This window comes from Chanodichthys erythropterus, chromosome 12, assembly GCF_024489055.1.
Source record: "Chanodichthys erythropterus isolate Z2021 chromosome 12, ASM2448905v1, whole genome shotgun sequence".
Classification (NCBI taxonomy): Eukaryota; Metazoa; Chordata; class Actinopteri; order Cypriniformes; family Xenocyprididae; genus Chanodichthys; species Chanodichthys erythropterus.
Genome location: NC_090232.1, coordinates 17,371,542 through 17,396,456, shown reverse-complemented (window position 1 = coordinate 17,396,456; position 24,915 = coordinate 17,371,542). Strand labels below are relative to the sequence as shown.

At 36.6% G+C, this 24,915-nt stretch overlaps 1 protein-coding gene across 1 annotated transcript; it reads left to right on the top strand.

Annotated features, from left to right (window-relative positions):
- Positions 1-1,615: 1,615 nt before the first annotated feature.
- ecpas (Ecm29 proteasome adaptor and scaffold) lies at positions 1,616-23,867 on the top strand. Its single transcript, XM_067403369.1, has 49 exons — positions 1,616-1,678; positions 2,452-2,582; positions 2,799-2,915; positions 3,065-3,183; positions 3,804-3,950; positions 4,043-4,214; positions 4,387-4,526; positions 4,615-4,693; positions 5,072-5,191; positions 5,275-5,360; positions 5,569-5,644; positions 5,747-5,796; positions 5,919-5,985; positions 6,079-6,201; positions 6,339-6,442; positions 6,534-6,657; positions 7,233-7,313; positions 7,430-7,649; positions 7,930-8,021; positions 8,445-8,579; positions 8,681-8,822; positions 9,706-9,878; positions 10,051-10,152; positions 10,403-10,526; positions 12,330-12,475; positions 12,570-12,624; positions 12,729-12,843; positions 13,094-13,162; positions 13,292-13,409; positions 13,518-13,685; positions 13,797-13,876; positions 13,968-14,073; positions 14,174-14,221; positions 14,308-14,426; positions 14,509-14,659; positions 15,961-16,026; positions 16,296-16,385; positions 16,668-16,734; positions 16,823-16,914; positions 16,998-17,064; positions 17,441-17,632; positions 18,583-18,794; positions 18,956-18,999; positions 20,859-21,051; positions 21,227-21,365; positions 21,442-21,547; positions 21,826-21,914; positions 22,164-22,235; positions 23,371-23,867. The coding sequence occupies exons 1-49, from the start codon at positions 1,657-1,659 to the stop codon at positions 23,508-23,510; spliced, it is 5,490 nt and encodes a 1,829-aa protein (XP_067259470.1). The 5' UTR covers positions 1,616-1,656; the 3' UTR covers positions 23,511-23,867.
- Positions 23,868-24,915: the final 1,048 nt, after the last annotated feature.

Genomic DNA, 24,915 nt, shown 5'->3' with positions numbered 1-24,915 from the left:
TCTGTCTGAGTTTTTGTCTCTTGTATTCTTCTCTGAACTTTCTTGGTTTGTCTCCCACAGTCCACTAATTTCTACTAAACATCCCCATCTGACTGAAGTTCTCAGGAAGAATGGAGATACCTTGTTTTATACTCCTCAAACCCCAGGAATGTTTTCCATATTTTTCAGTAGATAGATAGATAGCTTTATTGGCATGACAAAAAAAAAAAAAAAATAGTATCTCACCTCCATCTACATCTACTCCAACCCATGATGGCATTACCACTTTGTTCAAAAACAAATTTACATATGAAATAATAGTCACAATTATTTTTATTGAACCTTTAGACAATGACGATATGTACATATAGTAGTAAAAAAGACATCTCATTTTTATTCAGAGTCAAATGTAATATATATTTTGTGCAGATGTTGTTATTTGGCCAAAAATATGAAATTCTGATATCTTATAATGTAAATCAGTATTACACACTACTTATAAAATGCATAAACATATCAGTTGTCCCTTTATTTCTACCAATATTATGTTTTAGTAAGATGAAGCTTAAATGCTAGTTTTATGATCAATGCGCTGTATTTTTTATTGTCAGATTTTGATCTTTCTCTCTCTCTCTCTCTCTCTCTCTCTCTCTCTCTCTCTCTCTCTCTCTCTCTCAATTCAGTTCAATTCAAATTGCTTTATTGGCATGACATATTTAGGTACATATTGCCAAAGCATTGCATAAAGCAAAACAAAAACAAACAAACATACAAACAAGAACATATGTAAAATGCATTCATATATATATATATATATATATATATATATATATATATATATATATATATATATATATATATATATATATATATATATATATAGTATTATAATATGGATGTGTTCACTCAGTACCTCTTAGTTTGTGGCAGTTATAAATATGGTGTGCTACTAAAGAGGAAGAAGGTCTCTTTCTCTCTCTCAAAATTTCAAATTTAAATTAAGCTTTATTAGCATTCTGTGAATAACAATGTTGCCAAAGCATAAACATATTACATATGAATATTAAAATAAACAAACAAACAAAACATTTATGTATACATCATGTCATATGGTGCATAGTAAATAAATCCATCTAAGTAAATGAATAAATAAAGCATGTTTCTCTAGAGAGTTATCCATGTTGTGAATGGTTAACACATATTTTGCAGCTAGTGTAGCTGTGTTATCATCTTCACCAAGTATGAAGGACATTTTCTCAGTATCATCAGTTCAATGAATGATGGAATCAGTGTTTCAGAGAGAGAGAGAGAGAGAGAGAGAGAGAGAGAGAGAGAGAGCTGTTTCAGTTCAGGAAATTCTTGTTTTTAAAATGAATAACAATATAAAAGTTATACTTACATTATTAAAGTCATTGAAGATTTCACTGCAAAAATACACAAGGTTTTAGACAATTTTAGACAATTGTAGAATTATACTAAAAGGCATTTTACTGTATTGATAAAGTATTTTATTTGCACTATTACATTGTATGAAGCTAGTCCCCTTTGGTAATATTAATAAAATTAAAATAAAGTACAACTAAATTGTGTGTGAGAGAGAGAGAGAGCGAGGGAGAGAGAGAGAGATGTTGTCTCTATAGGAGTGGCAGTGCTGTTGGTGGTGACTTCAGTTCAAACATGGCTGCACAGGACGAGCTCAGTAAGTTTAACTCATTCTACATGTTTTATTTCATCATTACGGCATAGTTGTTTTCAATACTCTCTACATTATTGGTTACTCAAATGAAGATTGAACTCATCGTGCTGTCTGTTTACCTACCGGTAGTAACATAAATAAATATTTGTAAAGTGAATATCAGTTTGGCAGCTAGTCGGCTAGTAACGTTATGTGCTTACAGAGGCCCAATGCTCAGTCATGCTCCAAAATGAAAGTGCTTTTATTGGGTTTGTCTAAATTTGAGGACGCAACAACCTTTATTTTTCGTGTAGTTAGTGTTATCTTAATGTCATAGTGGTCCAGTGCTGGTTGTCATTTATTGACAGCGTGAGAAATGAGTATGTAGATAATAAACGTTAACGTTGGTTAGCAGTGAGGCTATGCAGCTCACACGCTAACCAACGAGCGAATTTGAACGTCTATTTTTACAGTTTTTCTATATCTAAGGTTAGTCTTATTGTCTGTTGTTCATTTCAAGCTTGTTAGATAGTTTTAATGTAAATTGATTCGTTTATTCATTCACGGAAAGCCGGTGAAATGCACTCATGTCATGGAAATGTATTTCATTGCATTCATTCTCGGTGTCACTTTAATAAATCTTTTGAATAAATCAGAAGGTTCTTATAATTAACCAGTGATCTTACAGGAATTATATGAGAAAGTCTTTCCATGCAAATAAATTTTACAAATGTATTTTTTCATTTTGAACAGTCTATCTGTTTCTTGCTTACTTTCTCTTTGTTTCCTTATCATAGACCAGTTGGAGCGTGTGTTTATGCGCTTGGGTCATGCAGAAACAGATGAGCAGTTGCAGGATATTATATCCAAATTCCTGCCCCCTGTCCTCCTCAAACTATCCAGTGTGCAAGAGGGGGTTCGCAAGAAAGTAAGTGTGTGTGTGAGGAAGCTGTTTTTCTACTTACAATAGTTCTGTTCTGTTATTTGTTAATGTATTACATTTATTTGTTTATTTTAGTTTAATTTAATCATACTTATGTTTTATAGTTTCCACAGACCCTCAAGTATTCCCCAGCAGACCTAATTTATACTCTGAAAAATGTATGTTATAAATTTGAAAAATATTTAATATTTTCATTTCCAGGTTATGGAGTTGCTGGTGCACCTTAACAAAAGGATAAAGAGTCGACCCAAGATTCAGCTGCCTGTAGAGACACTGTTGGTTCAATATCAGGATCCTGCTGCTGCATCTTTTGTCACGGTATGATCGCAAACCCACATGTCTCTTTCGCCACTGTCAATACTCCTTGTGACTACCCTTGAGATGGGTCATGTTTTTTATTCCAAGGTTGTATATTCCCATATAAGTGAAAACTTCATTGCCATGACTGACTGTGTTTGTGCTTGCAGAACTTCACTATCATCTACATAAAGATGGGATATCCCAGGCTGGAGGTGTCCAAACAGTGTGAGCTTGCACCTACTCTGCTCACAGCAATGGAGGGTAAACCTCAGCCCCAGCAGGACAGGTTAGTCTCAACTTTATTGTAAAGAAATGAAACCATGTTGTTTTGTATTATTTAGAATGTAGAATTAGAATGTAACTGGATATAAACACATTTATAATATATTCTAAAATATTTTATTACAGAAATAACATATATATATATATATATACACACACACACTAGTTTATAAAATGTTTTTGAAAGATGTCTCTTATGCTCACCAATGATAAAAAATACAGTAACAGTTATATTATTTGAAAATTATTGCAATGTATAATAATTTTTCTATGGTACAATTTAAAATGATAATTTGTTCCTTTGACAGCAAATCTGAATTTTTAGCAGCCATCATTTTAGTTTTCAGTGTCACATGATCCCTGAGAAATCATTTTAAAATGCTGATTTGGTGATACCTTTTTTTTTTCAAAGTAAAGTTCAAAAGAGCAGCATTTATTTTATGACCATGCAAAAGTATTATATAAGAATAATAAATTGAATAAAAATGAATAAGTATTTCTTAAAAAAAACTTACTGAACCCAAACTTTTGAATGATTATATATATATATCACTAACTATTGTTATTGCAAATATGTCAGTATTGAACAGTATAGATAATGTAGTCTTTTTCTTCTCTCTCTAGTCTGATGCACCTGCTGATCCCTACACTGTATCATATGAAATATCCATCAGAGCCAACTAAAGCTTCCCCATTTGTCCTGACGGAGAGGCCCAAAACTGTACAACTGCTCTTAGAGTTCATGCTTGATGTTCTTCTGATGCCTTATGGGTATGTCATCTAGATGTTTATAATAGGTTGTAGTTGGTAATGGTAATAGTGTTTTCTTGAATCTCATTAACTCTCTTTGATATTATATAAAGGTTTGTGTTAAATGAGCCTCCAATTCGTCCGGCCCCCTCGTCCCCACAAGGGGGATCTGGAGCAGGAGCCGCAGCAGCACAAGGCCTTCCTCAGCCTCCTCCAGGAATGAGCGTTTATGCAGTTAAAAGAGTCATTGGAGAAGCTCAGTGGAGCCCAGAGCAACTGGAGCAGGTGAGGTTGCTAAGAAAACGTGTTGGTGGATATTTCTGTAAATGGGAGATTTCAAGCTGCCTCAGTTCTCTCTATACCAATAATTATTTAAAGAATAAATGGATTAAACACTTTATGTGGCATTTTCTTTCAAATTCTTCTTTGAGTAACCTTTTTAGTGTTCTGTTTGCAGTGTAAGCTGGGGATTGTGAAGTTCATAGAAGCAGAGCAGGTACCTGAGGTTGAAACAGTCATTCACTTAGTTGTGGCATCAAGTGACACCAGACACAGTGTTGCCACAGCAGCTGATCTGGAACTGAAAAGCAAGCAGAGGTGAGGCTTTCTGTGAGGAGATTTCATGTGACATTTTGATATAATATTGAAACTCAACTCATCTCTTGTGTCCTGTTTTGTACTGCAGTATTATTGACTGGAACAATCCACTCATTATCAACAAAATGTATAAAGTTTACCTGGGTGATATTCCACTCAAAACTAAAGTAAGTACATGCATTACAATACACTGTTATATCGAGAGATCGCAATATAAAAATGTGACGATATATATGGGCATCATAAAAATAATAAATCGAGTGGTCCAATCTAAATACAAGTCTTCTCAGGAGACATGATGGCTTTATGTGATTAACAGATTTACAAGATGTTGTAGCCTCTACAAGACATTTTTACAAGATTTACGATGTTATTTGAATTTGTTTCATTTTTTAATTTTATTCAAAATATTGTGATGCTTATCATATCGTGAACCCAGTATCGCAATAAATATTGAACCGTGAGATTACACATGGTTGGTCTAATATCGTTATTGCTTTTAAATTCAGTGAAGTGTTCTACATAAGGTGTGTGTTTTTTCCCAGGGTGCCACAGTGAAGCAGGAGCTGAAGCATGAGCCGGTCAGCACCAGAGTCAAGATGAAGATTCTGCCTCATCTTCTTCGCTCCAGATTGGCTGCTGAATGCTTTCCTGCTAATATACAGGTCAGAGAGGTCATGTTTGACAGAAAAAAAGTGTGTATTTGTTAAAATGATGTCATGGTAACAGTGATTGTCTGTTGGTTCAGGTTGTCTATGACGGACTTTTCGGAGCAAACACCAACAACAAACTCCTGTCCCTCACTCTGCAGTTTGTACATCACATCTGCATGGTGTAAGTGCCAAGAGTCGCATAGAAATTCACATTTATTACAATACAAAACCTTTTTGATTGGTTGAAATGTTATAGCCATGCATACAACTGATCATAAATTACTACCTTCACAAGTACTCTCCTGTTTTGTGCATTTGATCTGCATCAGATGGTCTGTTTTGTCAGCCACTGTCATTGTGATCATGATGATTATTGTTTCAATCTGAAGGTGCCCTGATACCAACAAACCTTTGGGTTTGATGCTACTGAATGGACTTACCAAGCTTATTAATGAATATAAAGAGGTATGAATGCATGCTGATGAATTTAGGTTTTTGTCGTCACTCAAATTATGACTTTTCTGAAGTTTCCGTCAAAGTGACTATTATTTATTATTTTATTATAAGGACCCCAAGCTACTGTGTATGGCTTATTCAGCTGTTGGAAAACTTTCAAGGTAATAAAATCCTTTTATAACAAACTAAAATAATATATAACTAAAAAGTCCATGTAATTTAATTAAATAGTTGAATAAATATGTGTAATGTTTATTTTTCACTTTTCCCTTTGTTATAATAGTCGAATGCCTCAGCTTTTCACGAAAGATATTGCATTGGTACAGCAGTTTTTTGAGTCCATGTGCAAGGTTTGTTTGAAACACATTTTATACATGAGTTATCCAGTTATTACTAAATGATTTGTTGTATAATTTAAACCTAGTTTCTCTCAATGGCAACAGGAGGATTCTGATGTGCGATTGGCCATACAGGAAGCCTTGTCGATGATGGTGGGAGCATATGCTAATCTTCAGGGGGCACTTCTGAACCTAATGGAAGCGCTTGTGGCTGCTTATATAACAAAGGTTTGTTATCTAACACTTTATTTCAATCACCTTGAAAGAGTGAATACAAATGTCAAAACTAAAAATGAAATGACACAATTCAACTTGAATGATACAATGTTATTAAACATTTGCAATGTGTAATGGTTTTGTGTTAGCCGGAGGTACAGGTGCGTCAGGTAGCGATGAAGTTTGCCAGCACAGTGTTTGCTCCTGATCACGTAGCCTCTAGATATCTCTTACTGCTGGCTGCAGGAGATCCGTGAGTATTTACTTGCACTTCATTGAGTTCTTTCAAGATTTCAATTAAGCTTTGTCATGAAAGTTGTACGTTATATGGCCTGTGTTCATAGTCGTGAGGAAGTGTCTGGGGAGGCTCAGCGAGCTCTTAGGTCTCTCCCTTCTACGAAGACAGAGAAAGAAGGATCAAGGCCCATGCCGTCATTCCCTGAGATGGTCAGCTACATCCATGAAAAGGTATGGTGTTTTGATTTGTTATTATTATAGATATCTTCTCCACTGGTGTGTCATGACCCAAAATGGGCCTGTTCTTATGCTAAATGCAAACAATAAAATGCAACTGATCATATAATCATGCATCATTAAGCACCCCATTTATAAAGTTTTGGCAAAGCCCTAGGTCTGTCTGTAATACTCTTTTTAATTCCTCTCTCTGTACATGGTGACAACACGCTACTAATGCAACTCAACCAGGCCTTGGCCCCTTTTTATTGGCTATTCCTTTGGCGGGAATTATTAAAGTGATGATATTGTGATGTGTACATTCCTGGAGGAAAACTCAAGACTACAATTGTGGCATTTCAGAGAGTTCAGAAACATTGTTTACTGATACAGAGAATAACTCCCTTTGGAGTGGAATTTGTGCTTTGTAACTTTGCAGTCCTTTTTTATGCTCAAACAGCAATATGACACTAAAAAAAGTAAAAAATGTAATTGGTCCTCTTCAAATATGGTTTCACTTGCAGTAACATGTTTTGAGAGCTACCAGCTTAAGGAATATATAGATACTGACCTTTATGTATGTATCATAGGCTGCACAGAGATTGAAGACTCCTGCAAAATACATTGTAGGTACTTCCACATTGCCTTTTAATCCTGCCACATTTGGAGAGGTAAATTGACAGTCTTTAGAGTTACAATTTTTTTTCCAATATTTCATTTAATTAATGAACTGCCACATGTATTTTAAATTGAACAAATGCATTTCTTTACTCTTTTGTTTCCACAGATAGTTCTTTATCTTAGGATGTGTCTATCTTATAGTGCTGGAGCCACACCCACATCTCAGAGCCTGATGGACATGCAGGATGATGCTCCTGTTATTGGACGCTATGTTCAGTCATTACTGTCCAATGAAGCTTCTCCTTCCTCCGCTACTAAAGGAGGAGAGGCCAATCCAGTTCATATATACATTGACTTACTGCAACAGCTGCTGTCAGCTATAGGAGGTGAGGGAGATTACAAATTATGGTTTCTAATAGGGCTGGGCAGTATGATAATATCAGGTGGTGGAGATTTTTGCACTGTGTATTCACCAAAACAGAAATGTATATTTCCAAAGAAAATAATCAAATCTAATATAATTTATTGGATTACCTAAAACTGGCATTACTGCATATTATATGGTAATATATTTAATATGTAGAACATAATCTACAGGAAGTGGATTATTGTAAATTTATTTGCTTTTATTGTGATCTGTTGTTGTGATCTGATTTCTTAATACAGGTATTCCAGTGATGTACTGTCTTTTGGAAGTGGTCTCTGTGTGCCCAGAGAAACTTACTCCCAAGTTTGTAGACAAAATCGACTGGATTAAAGTAATTATTTTATTTTATGATTATATAATATGAATAAACTTTTATTTTGCAAGAATGCATTAAGTTGATCAAAAGTGACAGATTACACAGTCACGATTTCCACAAATATTAAGCAGCACAATTTTTCACCATTGGTAATAAAAAGAAATGTTTATTGAGCACAAAATCTGCATATTAGAATGATTTCTAAAAGATCATGTGACACTGAAGGAGTAATGGTTCCTGAAAATGCAGCATTGACATCACAGGAATAAATTATATTTTAAAATATTAAAATGGGGCAGAAAAAAAAAAATCTTACCAACCCAAAACCTTTGAATGGTAGTGTATATTATTTTATATCCTCTGGAATGGAGACATTTTTCTTAATATATGTCTGACTATAAAAATGCAATTGGTTCATTACTCATGTTAATTTTGCAGGGTCTCATGAACACTAATAAAGAAGACATGCGTGAGTTGGCAGCACAACTGTACGCCATGGTTGTCTCTACTATGTCTGGAAATGAACTTAAATCTGCTGTACAAAACCTGATCAAGACAACTAAAGACATGCATGTACGGGAAAAAAAAGATTTATAAATATTTCATAATTATTATTTTTTTTTATTTAGAAATTGATAATTTTTTAAAAAAATATTTATTTATTTTACATATAGAGTCCTGAGACTCAGCATGGTGCCATCTTGGCTCTGGGCTACATGGTGGGCAGATACATGAGTAAGAGGCGAAGCTTAATGCCTTCTGAAGCCACTCCCAAAGAAAATGAGGAACTAATTGCCATGGCGACAAAAATCATCGGTATGTGCCTTTTTAACAAAGAGTTTCACATTTGACACTTGATATTGGGATACTCTTAAATAACATTTCATTAGTAAGCATGCTTCATTAGTTAGAGGTGAAATATGTAATTTCTGCGACACTAGTGGCACCTAGCAGAATTACATCTTTTATTACCTTACCAATAAAAGGTCCAACATATTAGGAATAATTTTAGCTGTGTCATGAGTAAGCATTTGAGTAGACTAACGCTATTTCTAGAGTGAATGTGAGCAACTTGCTTATTATAAACCCATCAAATGTATCTGCAATGTGCAGGTTTTTGACATTACGTGCCACAACAATTTGAGGCTGTTTGTACTGGGCACGTTAAAGTAAACATTATAAACTGGGACATTTGTCTTTCTGAATGGGTGCATGATGATGTTTTATTAAAGTGTCCATTATAGCGCGTTGCATCTCATTGCCCCTTTTGCTTTGACATGTTCATGACCTGTTTAATCTTTGAAGGTGCAGCGAAATTTGGCTTCGCATCGCTGTAACCTAAGCCGAATTTCTTTTACCGTGTAACGCATCAGTCATGGTCCCACATGGCTAAACACCCTCAGGCTCAGCCTGCTACAGTAGCCACGCCCCAAACTCACGCTATTGGTTGAGCTGGAAAGAGATTGACCGATCTTAGCGGACCGCTCTCAATGTTTAGATGGTGCCTGGGGGGCACAATGTTAACTCTTTTTGGGGAGATAAACCAATTAATGGCAAACTAATAGTCAATGAACAATAAACTGGGTTAAGAGAATGTATTTTATCTTTAAAAAAAAATCTTACATACTTCACTTAACTGTTGTAGCAAAAAATCCAATTATATAAATTTAACAAAAGCTACCAATGTGCTTGTCTGCAGGTTCATTTTTGGATAGCGAGTCTCCTTTGTTGACTGTTGCTGCTGTGACAGCATTGGGTGAGATTGGCCGTAACGGCGTGCTGCTGATACCAGCGGATGGAAATGGCTTCACTAAACTCCGTCTAGTGGATAATCTGCTCGCCAAGATCCCATCTGGCAAAGAGACTGGCAAGGTAAAACAACACTCAGAGTGAATAAGTATAACTGTATTATTGATGTGTGCATTCTTTATTTAAGTAAGTGTTTCTGCATATGTCAATTTTCACTCCGTTTCCACACAGAAATTATTATAATTAATTTTTTTTTTCAGTGTTTATGGTACTGATTAGCTATTTATGTTGTCAGATGAAAGAACGTGCCATCCAGACTCTTGGATTCCTGCCAGTGGGAGATGGAGAATTCCCACACCAGAAGAAAATCCTGCAGGGTCTCATGGATTCAGTAGAGGTGATATTATGACCCTCTTCATGACACATAACCTTTAAAGCCAATTGAAATGATGTTGTTATTATTATAACTTAAATTCATTTAAAATCAAATACTAAAAAAAAATTAAACTAAATGTATTGTGGATTATATATAAGTATTGTTTAACTTACTATTTTAATGTACAGTGTGTTTTGGCAGTATCACTGCAGTGAATTCAAGTTGGAATTCACATTCTTTATTCCTTAGATGTTTGTTTTTTGTTTTTTAGGCCAAGCAGGTGGAGCTACAGTTTACAGTGGGAGAGGCTTTAACTAATGCTGCTGTAGGAAGCTGCTCTGGAGCTGCCCGAGATGTGTGGACATGCACTGAAGACCAGTACTGCCCTCCTGACAGTAAGTATATATGGGAGAGACAGAGGGGACGCTGTGCATGTCCAGACACGGGGCTCAACCACACAAGGGAAAGCTTTTCCAGATACTTGTCTTTTGGACAAGTAAAACTGTTTGTTTACTTGTCTGAAAACCTGATATTATTGGCAACATGGAACAAGGCATCAGCAATATTAAGTAACTACACCTTAAGGTTTAAGCTCCATTCCATGTAGATTTATTACCACTTTGATATAAATGTGACCCCCCCCCCCTCCCCATGTAAATTAGTTGTCATGACGATCAAGTAAAAAGGCAGAAATCCTCAATGTCTCACCTCCAATAACCTTTTTGTAATTTTATTGCCGTTATTAAAGGAAATACTTAATCTGGTATCCCAGAAATTACTTTTTGTACTTTTATTACTGTATAGAGCCACAGCTCTATTATAAAGCTGAAATAATGCCAGTGTAAAAGCACAATGTGTACCTGCAGTTCAGTGTGTGTATTATTTTTTAAAGTGTTATTTATTTAATAAAAATGTATTTTTTTTTTTTTACATATTTGTTAAACCTGTCATTATGTCCTGACAGTAGAATATGAGACGGATAATCTGTGAAAAAATCAAGCTCCTCTGGCTCCTCCCAGTGGTCCTATTGCCATTTGCAGAAATACACCGCTCCCGGTAAGAAACAACCAATCAGAGCATGGAGGAGTGTCTTAGCAGTGTCAATGAAGCTCCTGCGTCGATGATCACACCCCTCTCATGCACAGCGCTTTACAGGCGTTCAAATTCAAGATTACCTGTGTGCCGCAGCTTTGCTTATGGCGAAATAAAACGATGTTATATGCAAAGGACCACCCTTAAATCTACAAGAAACCATGCCATACATTTGTCAGGCCTGTTTTGAAATTATCTTAGTTGTGTAGTTAAAAAATGAAACAAATCAAGCAGGGATACTTGCTTGTCAAGCAGAAATGTGGCTAACTCTGCATCGGTTTTTAATCCTTTCAGGACACGTAGCTCTCTCCACCTCGGAAAAGCCGCTCCGATATTTTCCCTTGTTTTATTTCGGGCTCTATCTAATTCTTTTTTTTGGCTTTTTTATCATCGTCATCTGTCTTTTTCCGTTTGCCTGTCTTTATTTTATGAGCAGGTGCCACTCGAGGAATTGGCAGTTTGGATTGTTTGTTCGCCATAAGCAAAGCTGCGGCACACAGGTAATCTTGAATTTGAAAGCCTGTAAAGCGCTGTGCATGAGAGGGGTGTGATCAGTGCACGCAGGAGCTTCATTGACACTGCTAAGACACTCGTCCTGGCTCTGATTGGTTGTTTCTTACCGGGAGCGGTGTATTGCTGCAAATGGCAATAGGACCACTGGGAGGAGCCAGAGGAGCTTGATTTTTTTTCACAGATTATCTGTCTCATATTCTACTATCAGGACATAATGACAGGTTTAACAAAAGTATAAAAAATAAATTTTTACAAAAGTTACCTACAGCAGCTTTAAAAAAAAAAAAGAAAAGTATTGGTTACACTTTATTTTAGGTGTCCTTGTTACAGTGTAATTATACATTTAAGAACTGAGTAATATTTAATTACATGTACTTAATTTAGAGATAGGATTAGGGTTTGGTTTAGGGTTAGTTGCATGTAATTATACATAATTTATAGTTATTACTATAGTAAGTACATATAACATGTGTAACAAGAACAATGTGAAATAGTGTTACCACATTATTTAATTTTTTTTTTTTTTTTTTGACAAGCCTGTTGTTGAGCTCTGAGTTGTGCACTTAAATCATTTTTTTCTCTTCCTCTAACAGATGTGAAGAATAATGATATAGTGCCCTGGGTGTTGAACTCTGTCTTGTCTAAATACATACCAAGTCCAAACCCTCATGTTCGGCAGGCTGCCTGTATATGGCTCTTGTCTCTAGTCAAGAAACTCAGCCATCACAAAGAAATACAGGTAAATACACATACAAACACACTCTCAGTCTATTTTATACATGCAAAGAAACATTGACATTACAAAATGTCTGTCTTCTCTTTGTCTCTGATAGTCTCACCTGAAGGACATACAGACAGCCTTTATCTCTGTCTTGTCTGATCCAGATGGTGAGTCACGTACTGCTCTTTTAAAGATCACATTACATTTTGACAGAGTATCTAAAGTCTGGGAGCTTGTGGGCAAGATTGATAGTGATGATCTGTGCTTGTAGAACTCAGCCAAGATGTGGCGTCTAAAGGACTCGGGTTGGTTTATGAGCTCGGAGGGGAACAGGATCAACAGGAACTTGTGTCAACCCTTGTGGAAACTCTCATGACTGGTAAAAGGTATTAATAAACCATCTTATTTCTGGTTCCTTTCATTATTGGCTTTTTGAGTATGATTTGTCATTATTGGCATTACTAAGACTTACCAAGCTCTTGAACATAGTGCAGTTACTACTAACCAGATCCACACAGTATCTGAACCCGTTTTGCATTTTAAATGAGTTACATTACAAAATGATATATCTTGGACACCTTATAAGGTGCATTTATGCTCCTGACACTTTTAAGAGCAGTGGGATTTTGTTTTCAGGGCCAAACATGCCGTCTCTGAAGACACTGAAGTCTTCCAGGGGGAGGCTCTTGGTAAAGCACCTGATGGGTATGTCCTTCCTTTAGTTCACTTATTAAATTTCAGGTTGTTTAGAAACAGTTTAGGAAGTACGACTTCACAATTTCCAGACTAGATGTTTTCTTTCATTGTATGTTGAAAGATCTTTTACTTTGGTAGACAAGGACTCTCCACCTACAAGGAGCTCTGTGCATTGGCTAGTGATCTAAACCAACCAGATCTTGTTTATAAGTTCATGAATCTTGCCAATCATCATGCCATGTGGAATTCCAGGAAGGTGAGCTATTTTAACCACAATGTGATTGTTTCTAACTTGGTAACTTTTTAATAATTTCCAGAGCATTTTTTCAATAGCATGCAATGATTAACTCTTCCTGTGCTGTAGGGAGCAGCATTTGGATTTAACATAATTGCAGCTAAGGCTGGTGAGCAGCTGGCTCCTTTCCTGCCTCAGTTGGTACCCCGTCTCTATAGATACCAGTTTGACCCCAACCTGGCCATCAGGCAGGCCATGACTAGCATCTGGGATGCTCTTGTCACAGATAAATCCATTGTAAGAGATTATTATTACTCAGAGTTATGTATTACATTGCTTAAAAGAAATTGGGGACACTGTAGTTTTAATGATTTGTTGTTAGAATTATATATTGTCTTTTTTTGGCAGGTGGAGAAATATTTCAAGGAAATTCTTCAAGATGTTATATCCAATCTCACTAGTAACATGTGGAGGGTGCGGGAGTCAAGGTAAAGTGTCTAGATGGGTTTGGAAGAAACTTGATTTCTACCTGTGCTATATCAGGTTTATATCATCAGGGCCCTTCTAAATTTTTTTCAGCTGCATGGCTTTGAACGATCTCATACGTGGAAGGCAGGCAGGTGATATCATCGACCGCCTGTCAGAAATCTGGGAGACTCTGTTTCGGGTCCTGGATGATATTAAGGTGAGAAGTAAAAGGTTGTTGTTTTTTTTGCTTATGCGTGTGCTTTGCTTCTGACATACAGCTATTTTTATTTGACCGTCTTATTTGTTTCCTGTTGTAGGAGTCTGTTCGTAAGGCAGCAGATCTGACTCTAAAGACTCTCAGTAAAGTGAGTTGAAGCAACAAAACCTGATACCCAATGATTTTCCACACATTGACATCACCGTTAACTTAACGTAAATATTTGTCCAATAGGTGTGTGTGCGCATGTGCGAATCGACAGGTGTTACTGCTCAAAGGACAGTATCTGTGTTGTTGCCAACTTTACTGGACAAAGGCATCGTCAGCAACGTGTCTGAAGTGCGGACTCTGAGGTAGAACACTAGCACTCACCAGCCACACGCACACAAACCACAATAAATGTTCAGATTATAAGTGTGAGTATTGCTGTGTTAGTATCCAAACTCTAGTGAAGATCAGTAAGACAGCAGGCAGCCGTCTGAAGCCCCATGCTCCTCGACTCATCCCGGCTCTGCTGGAGGCCCTGAGCGTGCTGGAACCACAGGTGCTCAACTACCTCAGTCTGAGAGCCACAGAGCAGGAGAAGGTGAGCAAAGCAAAACATTAGTACTGTTTGGTATCAGATTCAGTTCCTTGCCCTCCTCTGTACAGTTGAGATCTGTTTTTCCATGATCAAGCAGTAATAATAACATTGTTTAATATAACTCAACTGCAATCCGTCCATTAGTGCTACCATGAACCTATCATTCCTCATTCCATTCCAGAGGTGTGATCATTAAAAACAAGAGTTAAAGCAAAATGTCAATACAATAAATGCGACCGATAAAACAAAATGTACACTTCCTTAAAAACATTTCCATAAATGTTTAAAATGAGCTTTCAGGTGTGTGTGCTCCTGTGAAGGCCACTCTGCTAAAATAGTAAATATAAAACAGTGAATGCCATATAAATATAATTAAAAAAATTAAAATCGTTATTAACACAGTAAAATGCAGTGATGGAAGACTACAGTCTGTAATACATAATGCAACATAAAATAAAGGAATAAATTATTTGGTCTCTTTATATAGTTTCTTTATATCTTATATTTAATTTTAAAAAAAAAATCTATATATATATATATATATATATATATATATATATATATATATATATATATATATATATATATATATATATATATATATATATATATATATATATATATATATATATATATATATATGGGAGCCTGAAACTTTTTTTTTTTTTAAAACCGGGTCCCAGAGTGGATAAATCTGAAAACGACACCCTTGCGTTTTCGTGTGTACAGCCAATCCGTGTATTTTGTGAAACGATTGTCATCACCCCACGCCTCGACCCTAGTCAGACAACGCTACGTCACGTAACAGCAACAACAATAGCAGACTACATGCTTGTGTTCGTGCCGCAGAAGCTACTGAGCCTTTTAGCTTTAATAAAATAAAGCTTTATTTATAAGCTTTACTAAAGTTTATATACAGCACGCAAGGTTTATGCACATGCATTGAGTCTTATTCTACGTTTTCAGTGTATTTCTGTGGGATAATTACAGCGCCACATACTGATCTGGCATTGTTCCGAGCCATTTCAGTGGTTTCGTGCAATCATTTCTTGAGATGAGGAAAGAAAAAAAGATCGGATAAGGAAAGCTTTGCTTGGATGTGGCCTCTGTTAAATGGTCTTTTTGGCTCAGGGAATGGTGTGAGTTTGAGGCGGGACAAACAATAGCCAGTGGAGGGAGTTTGAAAAATTCATTATTTCTGCAATTTCTTTTGGTGACCATGAGAATGTAACCCCTCACACAATTTTTATTATTTTTTTTTTGAATATTATACTCATTATTTTCACATTTTCTTTCTGCGGCAGAGTGCCATGGATGCTGCTAGGTTAAGTGCAGCCAAGTCCTCCCCTATGATGGAAACTATTAATATGGTAAGACACCATTAAGTCTGTCCTTATGATGAATAAGCTGCAATCCGATTCTAGAAGTTAATTTCACTTAACAAATTGGAACATGCCAATCTGTCCTTTAGAGGATGGATAAGCCTAGCATATCCATTATCTAGTTATTTATTCCATATGGGGAATTACATGAGCATTTAATTACATAAACAGATCTATATGCATGTAGCCATATTTACAGGATGTTAAAAAGTGTATTTTAGACTGTGATGTTTATGTGCACTGTGTTTGTATTTTAGTGTCTGCAGCACTTGGATGTTTCTGTGTTGGGAGAGCTTGTTCCCAAACTTTGTGACCTGCTAAAGAGTGGAATTGGACTTGGTACAAAGGTAAACATCCTGCTTGGTTTTTGTCAGTAATATACCTTTTCCTAACAGGCCAAGGGCTGGTCCACACAGAACGCGTTTGCTTTGAAAAACGCGAGATGCGGGCAGTGAACGCATGGTCTTGGGATGGCGTTTTTAAAAGTTAAACTTATTTTAACTTGTGCCACGTTTTTAGAATGCAGTGTCATGCGCGTTTAAGTAGAAAAACAATGAAAAGGTTGTGCATTGAAATGGAAAAATGTGTTCAGTTTGAACCGGCCCTAATAGTTGTGTGTGCTTTTTTAGGGAGGATGTGCCAGTGTGATTGTGTCATTGACAGTGCAGTGCCCTCAAGATCTCACACCATATTCCGGTAACACACACCGATAGATCAGAGGAGTTATACTGTTTGCAAGTTTAGTAAGTATATAAATCTTTTACATGTGTTTGGGCATCCACAGGTAAACTCATGAGTGCACTCCTAAACGGGATCAATGACCGTAGTAGCGTCGTTCAGAAGTCGTTTGCCTTTGCCATTGGACATCTGGTCAGGGTAGGAAAACGCACCTGAATACATATTTCAATTAAACTTAAGGCAACTACAGAGCTACAAAACATTACTCTTTTCCCCATCAGACAGCCAAAGACAACAGTGTTGAGAAGCTTCTGCAGAAACTAAACACCTGGTATCTGGAAAAAGAGGGTATGAGGATTTTCATTCACTCAAAATAGAAAGTTCAGTTGTCATAAACTCACCCTCATGTCCATCCACAACCAACTGACTTGACTTCCTTCCATTGAACACAAAAGAAAAAAAGCTGACATTGCTCCTTATGACAAAAGGGAACAGCGAACATGGACTGTCAAGCTTTAAAAAGGAACTGTGTAAAGAGCAGCTTCAAAACATTTCTTTTTGTGTTCCATGGAAGACAGAAAGTTATATGGGTTTGGAAGGACATGAAAATTGTGTCATCATTACCTCACCTTCATTATTAAATGAAGTAAAAAAAAAAAAAAAAAAGAATTGTATAAACCCTCTTGCTGTTTAGATTTTTGAAGTGCTTTTCTGTGATTCTCAGAGGCTCTGTACAAGTCCTCGTGTTGTCTGGTGGTTCATGCCATCAGTCACTACAGTCCTGATGTTTTGAAGGCTCATGGTGGAGTGGCTTTGCCGCTGGCGTTTCTGGGCATGCACCAGGAGCCTGAGGAAGAGAAAGGAGAGAGCGCCGAGGCCAACCTGTGGGCTGAGGTCTGGCAGGATCATGTGCCTGGTAGGTTAACATGCACAAAGATGAATTCCTGACCCACAAATTTCATTTTGAACAAACTAAAATAATTGAATGTGCGGTGTGAATTGATTAATTGAAATCAAATCATTTCATATTTCAATCATATTTGCTACAGAAATTTAACTTAACATTCTCATACATACAGTTTATGAAATGAGGAGGGATCAGTGGGCAAATAAAAAATACATTTGAGATCATCGATATTCACCATGTTGCTAAACTTTTCATCACAAGAAAAATTAATATAATTTTAATTTCTATATAGCAGTATTGCTGTTAGACATCAACATTTTAGCATTTATTTACATATGTAGTTTTTTTCATATCTAAGCTAAAATGGACATTTCTTTAGTGTTGAGTTGAATGTTATCAAACTAAAAAAAAAGCAAAGCCTGAGAACGCATCATCTGCTAGAAAAAACAGGTAGAAACAAATCTGGATGATCACTTAAATCATTGTTATATATTGTCATCACTCAGCCCTAAAACTTGTTAAAGCACCAAGGCATTTTATAGCTGCTTGGAAATGAAATATAAATTTGACTTGAATTGATGCTTGGTCATACTTCAAGATGGGATAAATGTCACGAGGTCATCAATAGATATTCTGGTTGTTTCAGTATATTTTGTAGATAATCTTAAAGTTATCTGGATAACTGTCAGCTGTTACTGTCACACAAACGATACAGAGTTGAGCACCGTAAACTGAATCTAGTTAAGATCTTGCTACTATTTTTCTATCTAAACTTGCTTTGTAAGGAAAACTGGGTTTATCTAACATTATCCAAACATCCCCCTTCGTAAAATACAAGGCTCATCATAATGGTTATTTTATCCATATATCATGAGAGAATGAATTAACTCAACTCAAAATCATGAATGAATCAGTTTTCTCTCACTTTTTCATTATTATTTTGCATTCTGTATCTTCAGGCAGCTTTGGTGGAATCAGGTTGTACATGACCGAGCTCATAGCCATTACTCAGAGGGCTCTGCAGTCTCAGTCCTGGAAGATGAAGGCTCAGGGTGCTGCTGCCATGGCAACTATTGCTAAGCAACAAACGGGCTCACTGGTGGCACCTCACCTGGGCATGGTGCTAAGTGCACTACTACAGGGGCTTGCAGGACGCACCTGGGCAGGGAAGGTAATATACTCTCTCAAACACAAACTCTGTGCTAAGGGACAGACTTTATACACCTGGGCAAGGACTGTTTTAATAAGACTTGAGAAGCATGATCTAAGTGGTATGAAACTGATTTCTCTGTATTTGTGGCCACTGAAGTAGAATGCCTTGTATCTCCACAGGAAGAGCTGTTGAAAGCTGTTGGATCTGTAGTGTCTAAATGCAGGTTAGACTCTATTGTCTATTTCTTTCATATACATTTTTTATGCTAAACATCATACAGATCCTGTAAAGTTGAGCACAACTATAAGAAAATCTTAAAGGTGCTCTAAGTGATCCTGGGTGGAGTAACTTCCTGTTGACATTCGAAGTGTTGTCAAACAAAACAGAGGCTAGTTAGACCCTCCCTCCTCCTCCCCCTCCGCACTTCCTGAAACAGTCATGAACGCGCATTTAAAATCATTCTTGTCGGTTATTGGCTGGAGCATGTTTATTATGTTTTGTGGTCCAGGCTGCACCAGTTTGTTTTTATTGCCGTTTTCGGAGCTTGTGGCGACTACAGAGACCGCGTTTTTTTTTTACAGTGTGTTCAGGGGACAGACAGCTATAGGATAGTGAGATGTTTGCTGAAAAACGCGTGACATCACTTAGAGCACCTTTTAAAGGGATAGTACACATTTAGGGGCTTTTGCACTGGAGAATATTTTTTATTTATTTTTTATTTTTTTAAGTTCCTATATTTAATCCCTTTTTGGCATGTTCGCACCGCAGAAACTGGGAACTATTTTATTTCTAGGCCTTTTGTGGAATATAACTTCATAAGGAGTTATAGGAACATTCTAGGAACACCTTTTAGGGAAACTAAATTAGCTCCTACTTCAAAGTAGGGTCTAACCCAGCACAATAGGAACTACCAGTGACGTAAGTGTACTTTAATTGGTCAAACGCATGCAAAACACCGGCACTCTGCATTTTAAAAAGCAGACAGTTTATAGCCTATATGTTTACTCCGAGAACTAACTCCACGTACATGGAAAACGGCGATAGATGGACCAACACCGAAGTCCTGGTACTTCTCAACTAATGAAGACTAAGAATGGGAGCACTGTGTGCTCAGGCTCTGCCATTCTCAGAGCTGTCAAAATAAAAGTCAGAGTGGGTGCATCAATGTCTTCTGAAGCGAAACGATTGGTGTGTGTTAGAAAAATACTAATATTTAATAATTCATGAAAGATGTTGTGACACGTTGTGTGTTGTGAAGCATGAGAGAGAAGCAGTGGTCCTTTCGTTTCACTTTATAAGACATTGGTTGCTTCTCAATACTCAAATTGGCGCTTCCTTGTTTCCTCGCTCCTCCGTCCTCCAGCTCGTGACCCAGAAACCAATCAAACTCGATCATCTTGAAGGGCATCGCAATTCTCTAATTGCACCACGAGGAATGAGGAAGCTTCCTGAGGAGTCATGAGCGAGGACACGGATTTATCCTTCCCTTGCATTCCTAAAGGGGTTGAGCACGAGGAAAGGAAACGAGGATGCACAAATTAGAAATGAGAAGCACCCATTGATTTATCCAGTGGTGTATGGATTACCGTGACAATCGCTGTGTGGTTTTTCAAGTGTCAACCGAGCAGCAACCATTGGCTTGCATTATATGGATGGATTATTTTTCTAAAAATCTGTTTGTGGTTATCTGAAGAAAGTAAGTCATCTACATCAGGGAAAGCATGAGGGTGAGTAAATGATGAGAGAATTTTCATTTTTGTGTAAACTATCCCTTTAACAGAAGTACTAGATTTAAAAAAGTTATGAAGTATTATTCCACAATTAAAAATAATTACTATTTACATAAATTATCCTGTTCAGTTTTTTTTTTTTTAGTTTTTTTTATTGCATTTTATGGGGAGTTGCAAGTCTCAGTTGTCCTGACAACATCATTGAACCATTGTGGGAAAATGTGCAGAAGATGTTGGGAAACCATAACTCACAATAAAAAGTTATTAGCATCTTGCTGATTCTGGGTTAGTAAACCTACAAGTAGAACAGTACATTTCATTACCTTTTCATATGCATGTGATTTATATCTAGCGTGGAGCTACAGAAGCCTGCAGCAGGTCAGCCAACGGTGAGCGAGGTGCTGGATCTGGTGCTGAAGGAATGTAAGAAGGAGAGTCTGGTTTATAAAATGGCAGCTTTACACAGTGCAGCAGACATCTTGGAGTCGACGCAGGTGGATCGTTTTCAGGAAATCACTGACATTGTTCTTCCTCTCATTAAAAAGGTGCAGTAAACCTTACATGCTCATAGTAAATCTCTCCTTTTTTAAAATCCACTCAGCTTTGGTATTTCAGTCCAACTGAGTGACAGTGTAACAATATCCTTTAATGTTTTTGGAAGCTCCATATCCAATATTCAATTTTAAAAGCATACAATTTTGTTTTGTTTTTTCTGTTTAGAATCAGCCAGCGAGTGCCGGTTCCCCGAGACATGATGATGACGACGATGATGCTAAAGCTCGTGAATTAGAAACAGAAGTTTTACTGTGTGCATTTGAGACGCTTGGAAAGGCTTGGCCTAAAACCATTCAGACACAGAGTAAGTATCAGCTACAAGACTTAGACACACAAAAGGGCAGCAGAGAGATGTATAATGAGCGTGTTTTGTGTTGCAGATCAGTTCCAGAATGAGGTTTGTAGAATAATGTGTGACAGACTGAAGCTGAGCACGTGGAGGGTTCAACTGGGAGTCCTGCGCGCCATGAAGGTCTTCTATCAGGGGTAGAGTGTACTCACTAAAAATCTTGAAAGTTTTCTAACATATACCTTTTCTGTGGGAAATACACTTCTGAATGGAAATATATGATTTTCTTAACTTCAAAAATGTAATATATAATTTAATATAATAATAATATTTATTTAATATATAATATTTGTATTTTTTTGGTTGAAATGGCTGTGCCTACAAGGTAGAAAAATAGTAATGTGATAAAGTTGTTTGTGAAATGCTTTACAGCGTTCAAAATCTTGTCTGTATTGTGTTTTTGTGTATGTTCTAGGTTGCTACTGTTGGAAAAGGAACATCAGAACACTGCTGTTCTGACTGAGATGATGTCAGAAACCTGCACTGCCCTGGCATCACCACTAGGTGGTTTCTCATGAACTTCTAAACATTATGAAATGAAAATGTACTCCCACCCCCCTCCTCATGTTTGTTCCAAATCTGTATGACTTAATTTCTTCTGCAGAGCAAAAAGACATTTTGATTAATGTTGGTTACCAAAGTTTTGCTGACTATCGGCTTCCAACAGAAATTTCTCACAATAACTTTTTATGTCAACATCTTTTTCTATTATTCAGACTTTGCTAATGAGAAATTATTCTTTTCTTCCTACAGAAAACAAAAGCTATTCATCAGTAAGAACAGAAGCCTTGGTGGTAGTTGAACTTCTTTTGAAGAGGATTGAAGGTAGTGTTTATTTGCTCTGACATTCATAAAACTAGTTGATTAACGTGTTATTACAGAAAGTTTAATTGTATCATGCTTCAAATGTTCCAAGTGTAAAACTAAATTATTTTCTGTAGTGATAGACAACAAGCCCAATGCATCTGTTAATAATGTAGTACCTTAACAATGAAGACAATTTTTAAAGTGAATACCTGCAGACTCCGGACCAGTGAAGGAATTTAAGTTAATTTAATTTGTTAAAAACGTTTCAGAAAAGTCTGATAATAGAATAGAATGTTTTTTTTTTTTTTTTTGTGAGCAATATTGTTTTGAATCAACACCAATGTCTATGGTAACATCCTAAAATGTAAAATGACTACAATCTAAACAACTTTACAGTTCAAGTTGACAAAAAAAGGGGGTTTTATAAAGTGATAAATTTCACATTTCAGCCCAATAAATGATTATGTATGTTATATATTGTTATATAATTGGTCTGAACAAAAGCAGCAGACGGCAAAATGGAAATGCAAATTCACTCTACTTCACAGTACAGTAGATAGTGGTTATGGAAAAGTAGAAATACAGCGGTTACCCCGTACACAAAGCAACGCTGTGCTTATGAACTAGAGTTGTCAAAAATACCGACTTCGGTACCTAGTCGGTACTGAAATTTAAAAAATGTGACACTTTGAGCGCTGTTGAGTGGATTCGTAAACATCTCTGATTGGCCGTTGTTTTCACGGCTCATCGGATATGTCTGTGATTGGCTTCAATGATCAACTTTGTAAATAGTCATCAATAAATCTCTTCACAAAGCGCTTTCAAATGCTTGCGTTGATCATTGTAGCCAATCACGGGCATATCTGATGAGCGCATCAACACAATGGCCAATCGGAGGTGTTTACGAATCCGCTCAACAGCGCTCAAAGCGTCACATTTTTAAAATTTCAATACCGATAGGTACCGAAGTCGGTACTTTTGACAACTCTATTATGAACACTACTTTATTAGGCATCATACTGTGCTGACTTGAATTAATCATGTGAATGGCCCATTTCATTGTCAGAAAGGTGAATTTTGCTAAAATGTGCAGGTATGAAAGTTGGATAGAAACCTTCTCACTCTTAAGATTCATGCTGCTTTATGTTTGTAGAAAGTGATCAGTGGGAGTGTCTGACTGAGAGGAGCCGTCAACAGCTTCAGCGTTCTTTAGCCACCATGGAAACAGACAGCCGTCCAGACCTGAAGGACAAAGCCCAGACAATGAGAAGAAAAATACAAGCCCTGCCATGAATAACCTGCCCACACACACATTCACAGTCACACTGTTCTGAGAGTCAATTTGGGAATCTCAATTGTACATTTCAGTAATGATCCTCACGGCCATGTCATATACTGTACACTTCAGTTCACATATTTTGCCATAATCTCTACACTCCACCAGCTGTGTAGGCCATAAACCCATAAACCTTTAATTCCATGAACCTTTAATTCCACGTATGAACTCTTGGACCTAATGCTTTAACCAATGTGCAAAGACTACATTTGGCTTCAGTAAGCCACTTTCACCGACCATTTTAACCTTGTTAAAGTCTCAGTATGTGCAAGTGTGAGAATATTAATAGCTGGGGTAGTGTTTTTTTTTCAAAATACAGGAAATCATAGAGATTGTGAAGCAAAAGGCTTGCTGCAGTTCTACACATGAAACTGCTTGTTTTGTCAAGATAAGGGTTAGTGCTGCCCTTGTGCACCATATACATTATTACACTCAAAGGGGTTGAGTGACTATTGCAGTTTTCTATGTAAATGCCCCTCCAGTTTGTTAAAGAAATTTTCCCATTCAGATACTGACTGAGAAATGTCTACATAGTCAACCTTTTGCTTTCATTCATTCAGTGCTGTTAGAAAAGGAGGTAAGACAAAGTCAAGCAGGAGGGACAGGGATCCATATGAAATGCAACATTTTTTTTTTTTTTAATGAGGGTTGGTGTAAAGGTACTGTGTGTATTAAAGGGAAGTTTGTAACATAAAGGAAGTTGACACCTCAAACCTGCCTTTGCCCATTTTTGCATGTGAAAATATTTTTTTTCATAATGGATACATTTGTAAGGAGGCATGTTATACTAGGTCTCATCTCCCCATTTGTAGTCTGTGCCCCTTAAATTAAAAAGTGCAATTTTTTTGGGTGTGTATTTGTACAAATCAGCATGAAATGAACATTTCTCATCCATTTTCTAAATTCATGTTTTTTATCTTATTTTGGTGAAAGGACACTTGTCTCAGTAACACTTTACAATAAGGTTTATTAGTTAACTACATTAGTTAACATGAGCTAATAATGAACTGCACTTATACAACATTTCTTTATCTTTGTTAATTTGAACATTTACTAATACATTATTAAAATCTTGTTAACATTAGTTAATGCACTGTGAACAAACAATGAACGACTATTTCCATTAATGTTAACGAAGATTAGTAAATACAGTAACAAATGTATTGCTCATGGTTAGTTCATGTTAGTTAATACATTAACTAATGAACCTTATTGTAAAGTGGACAACTTTTCCCCTCAATAAACTCCTAATTTACTGTTTATTAATAGTAAATCAGTTAAATTTAGACATTGGGTAGGATTAAGAATGTAGAATAAGGTAATGCAGAATAAGGCATTAATATGTGCTTAAGTACTAATAAA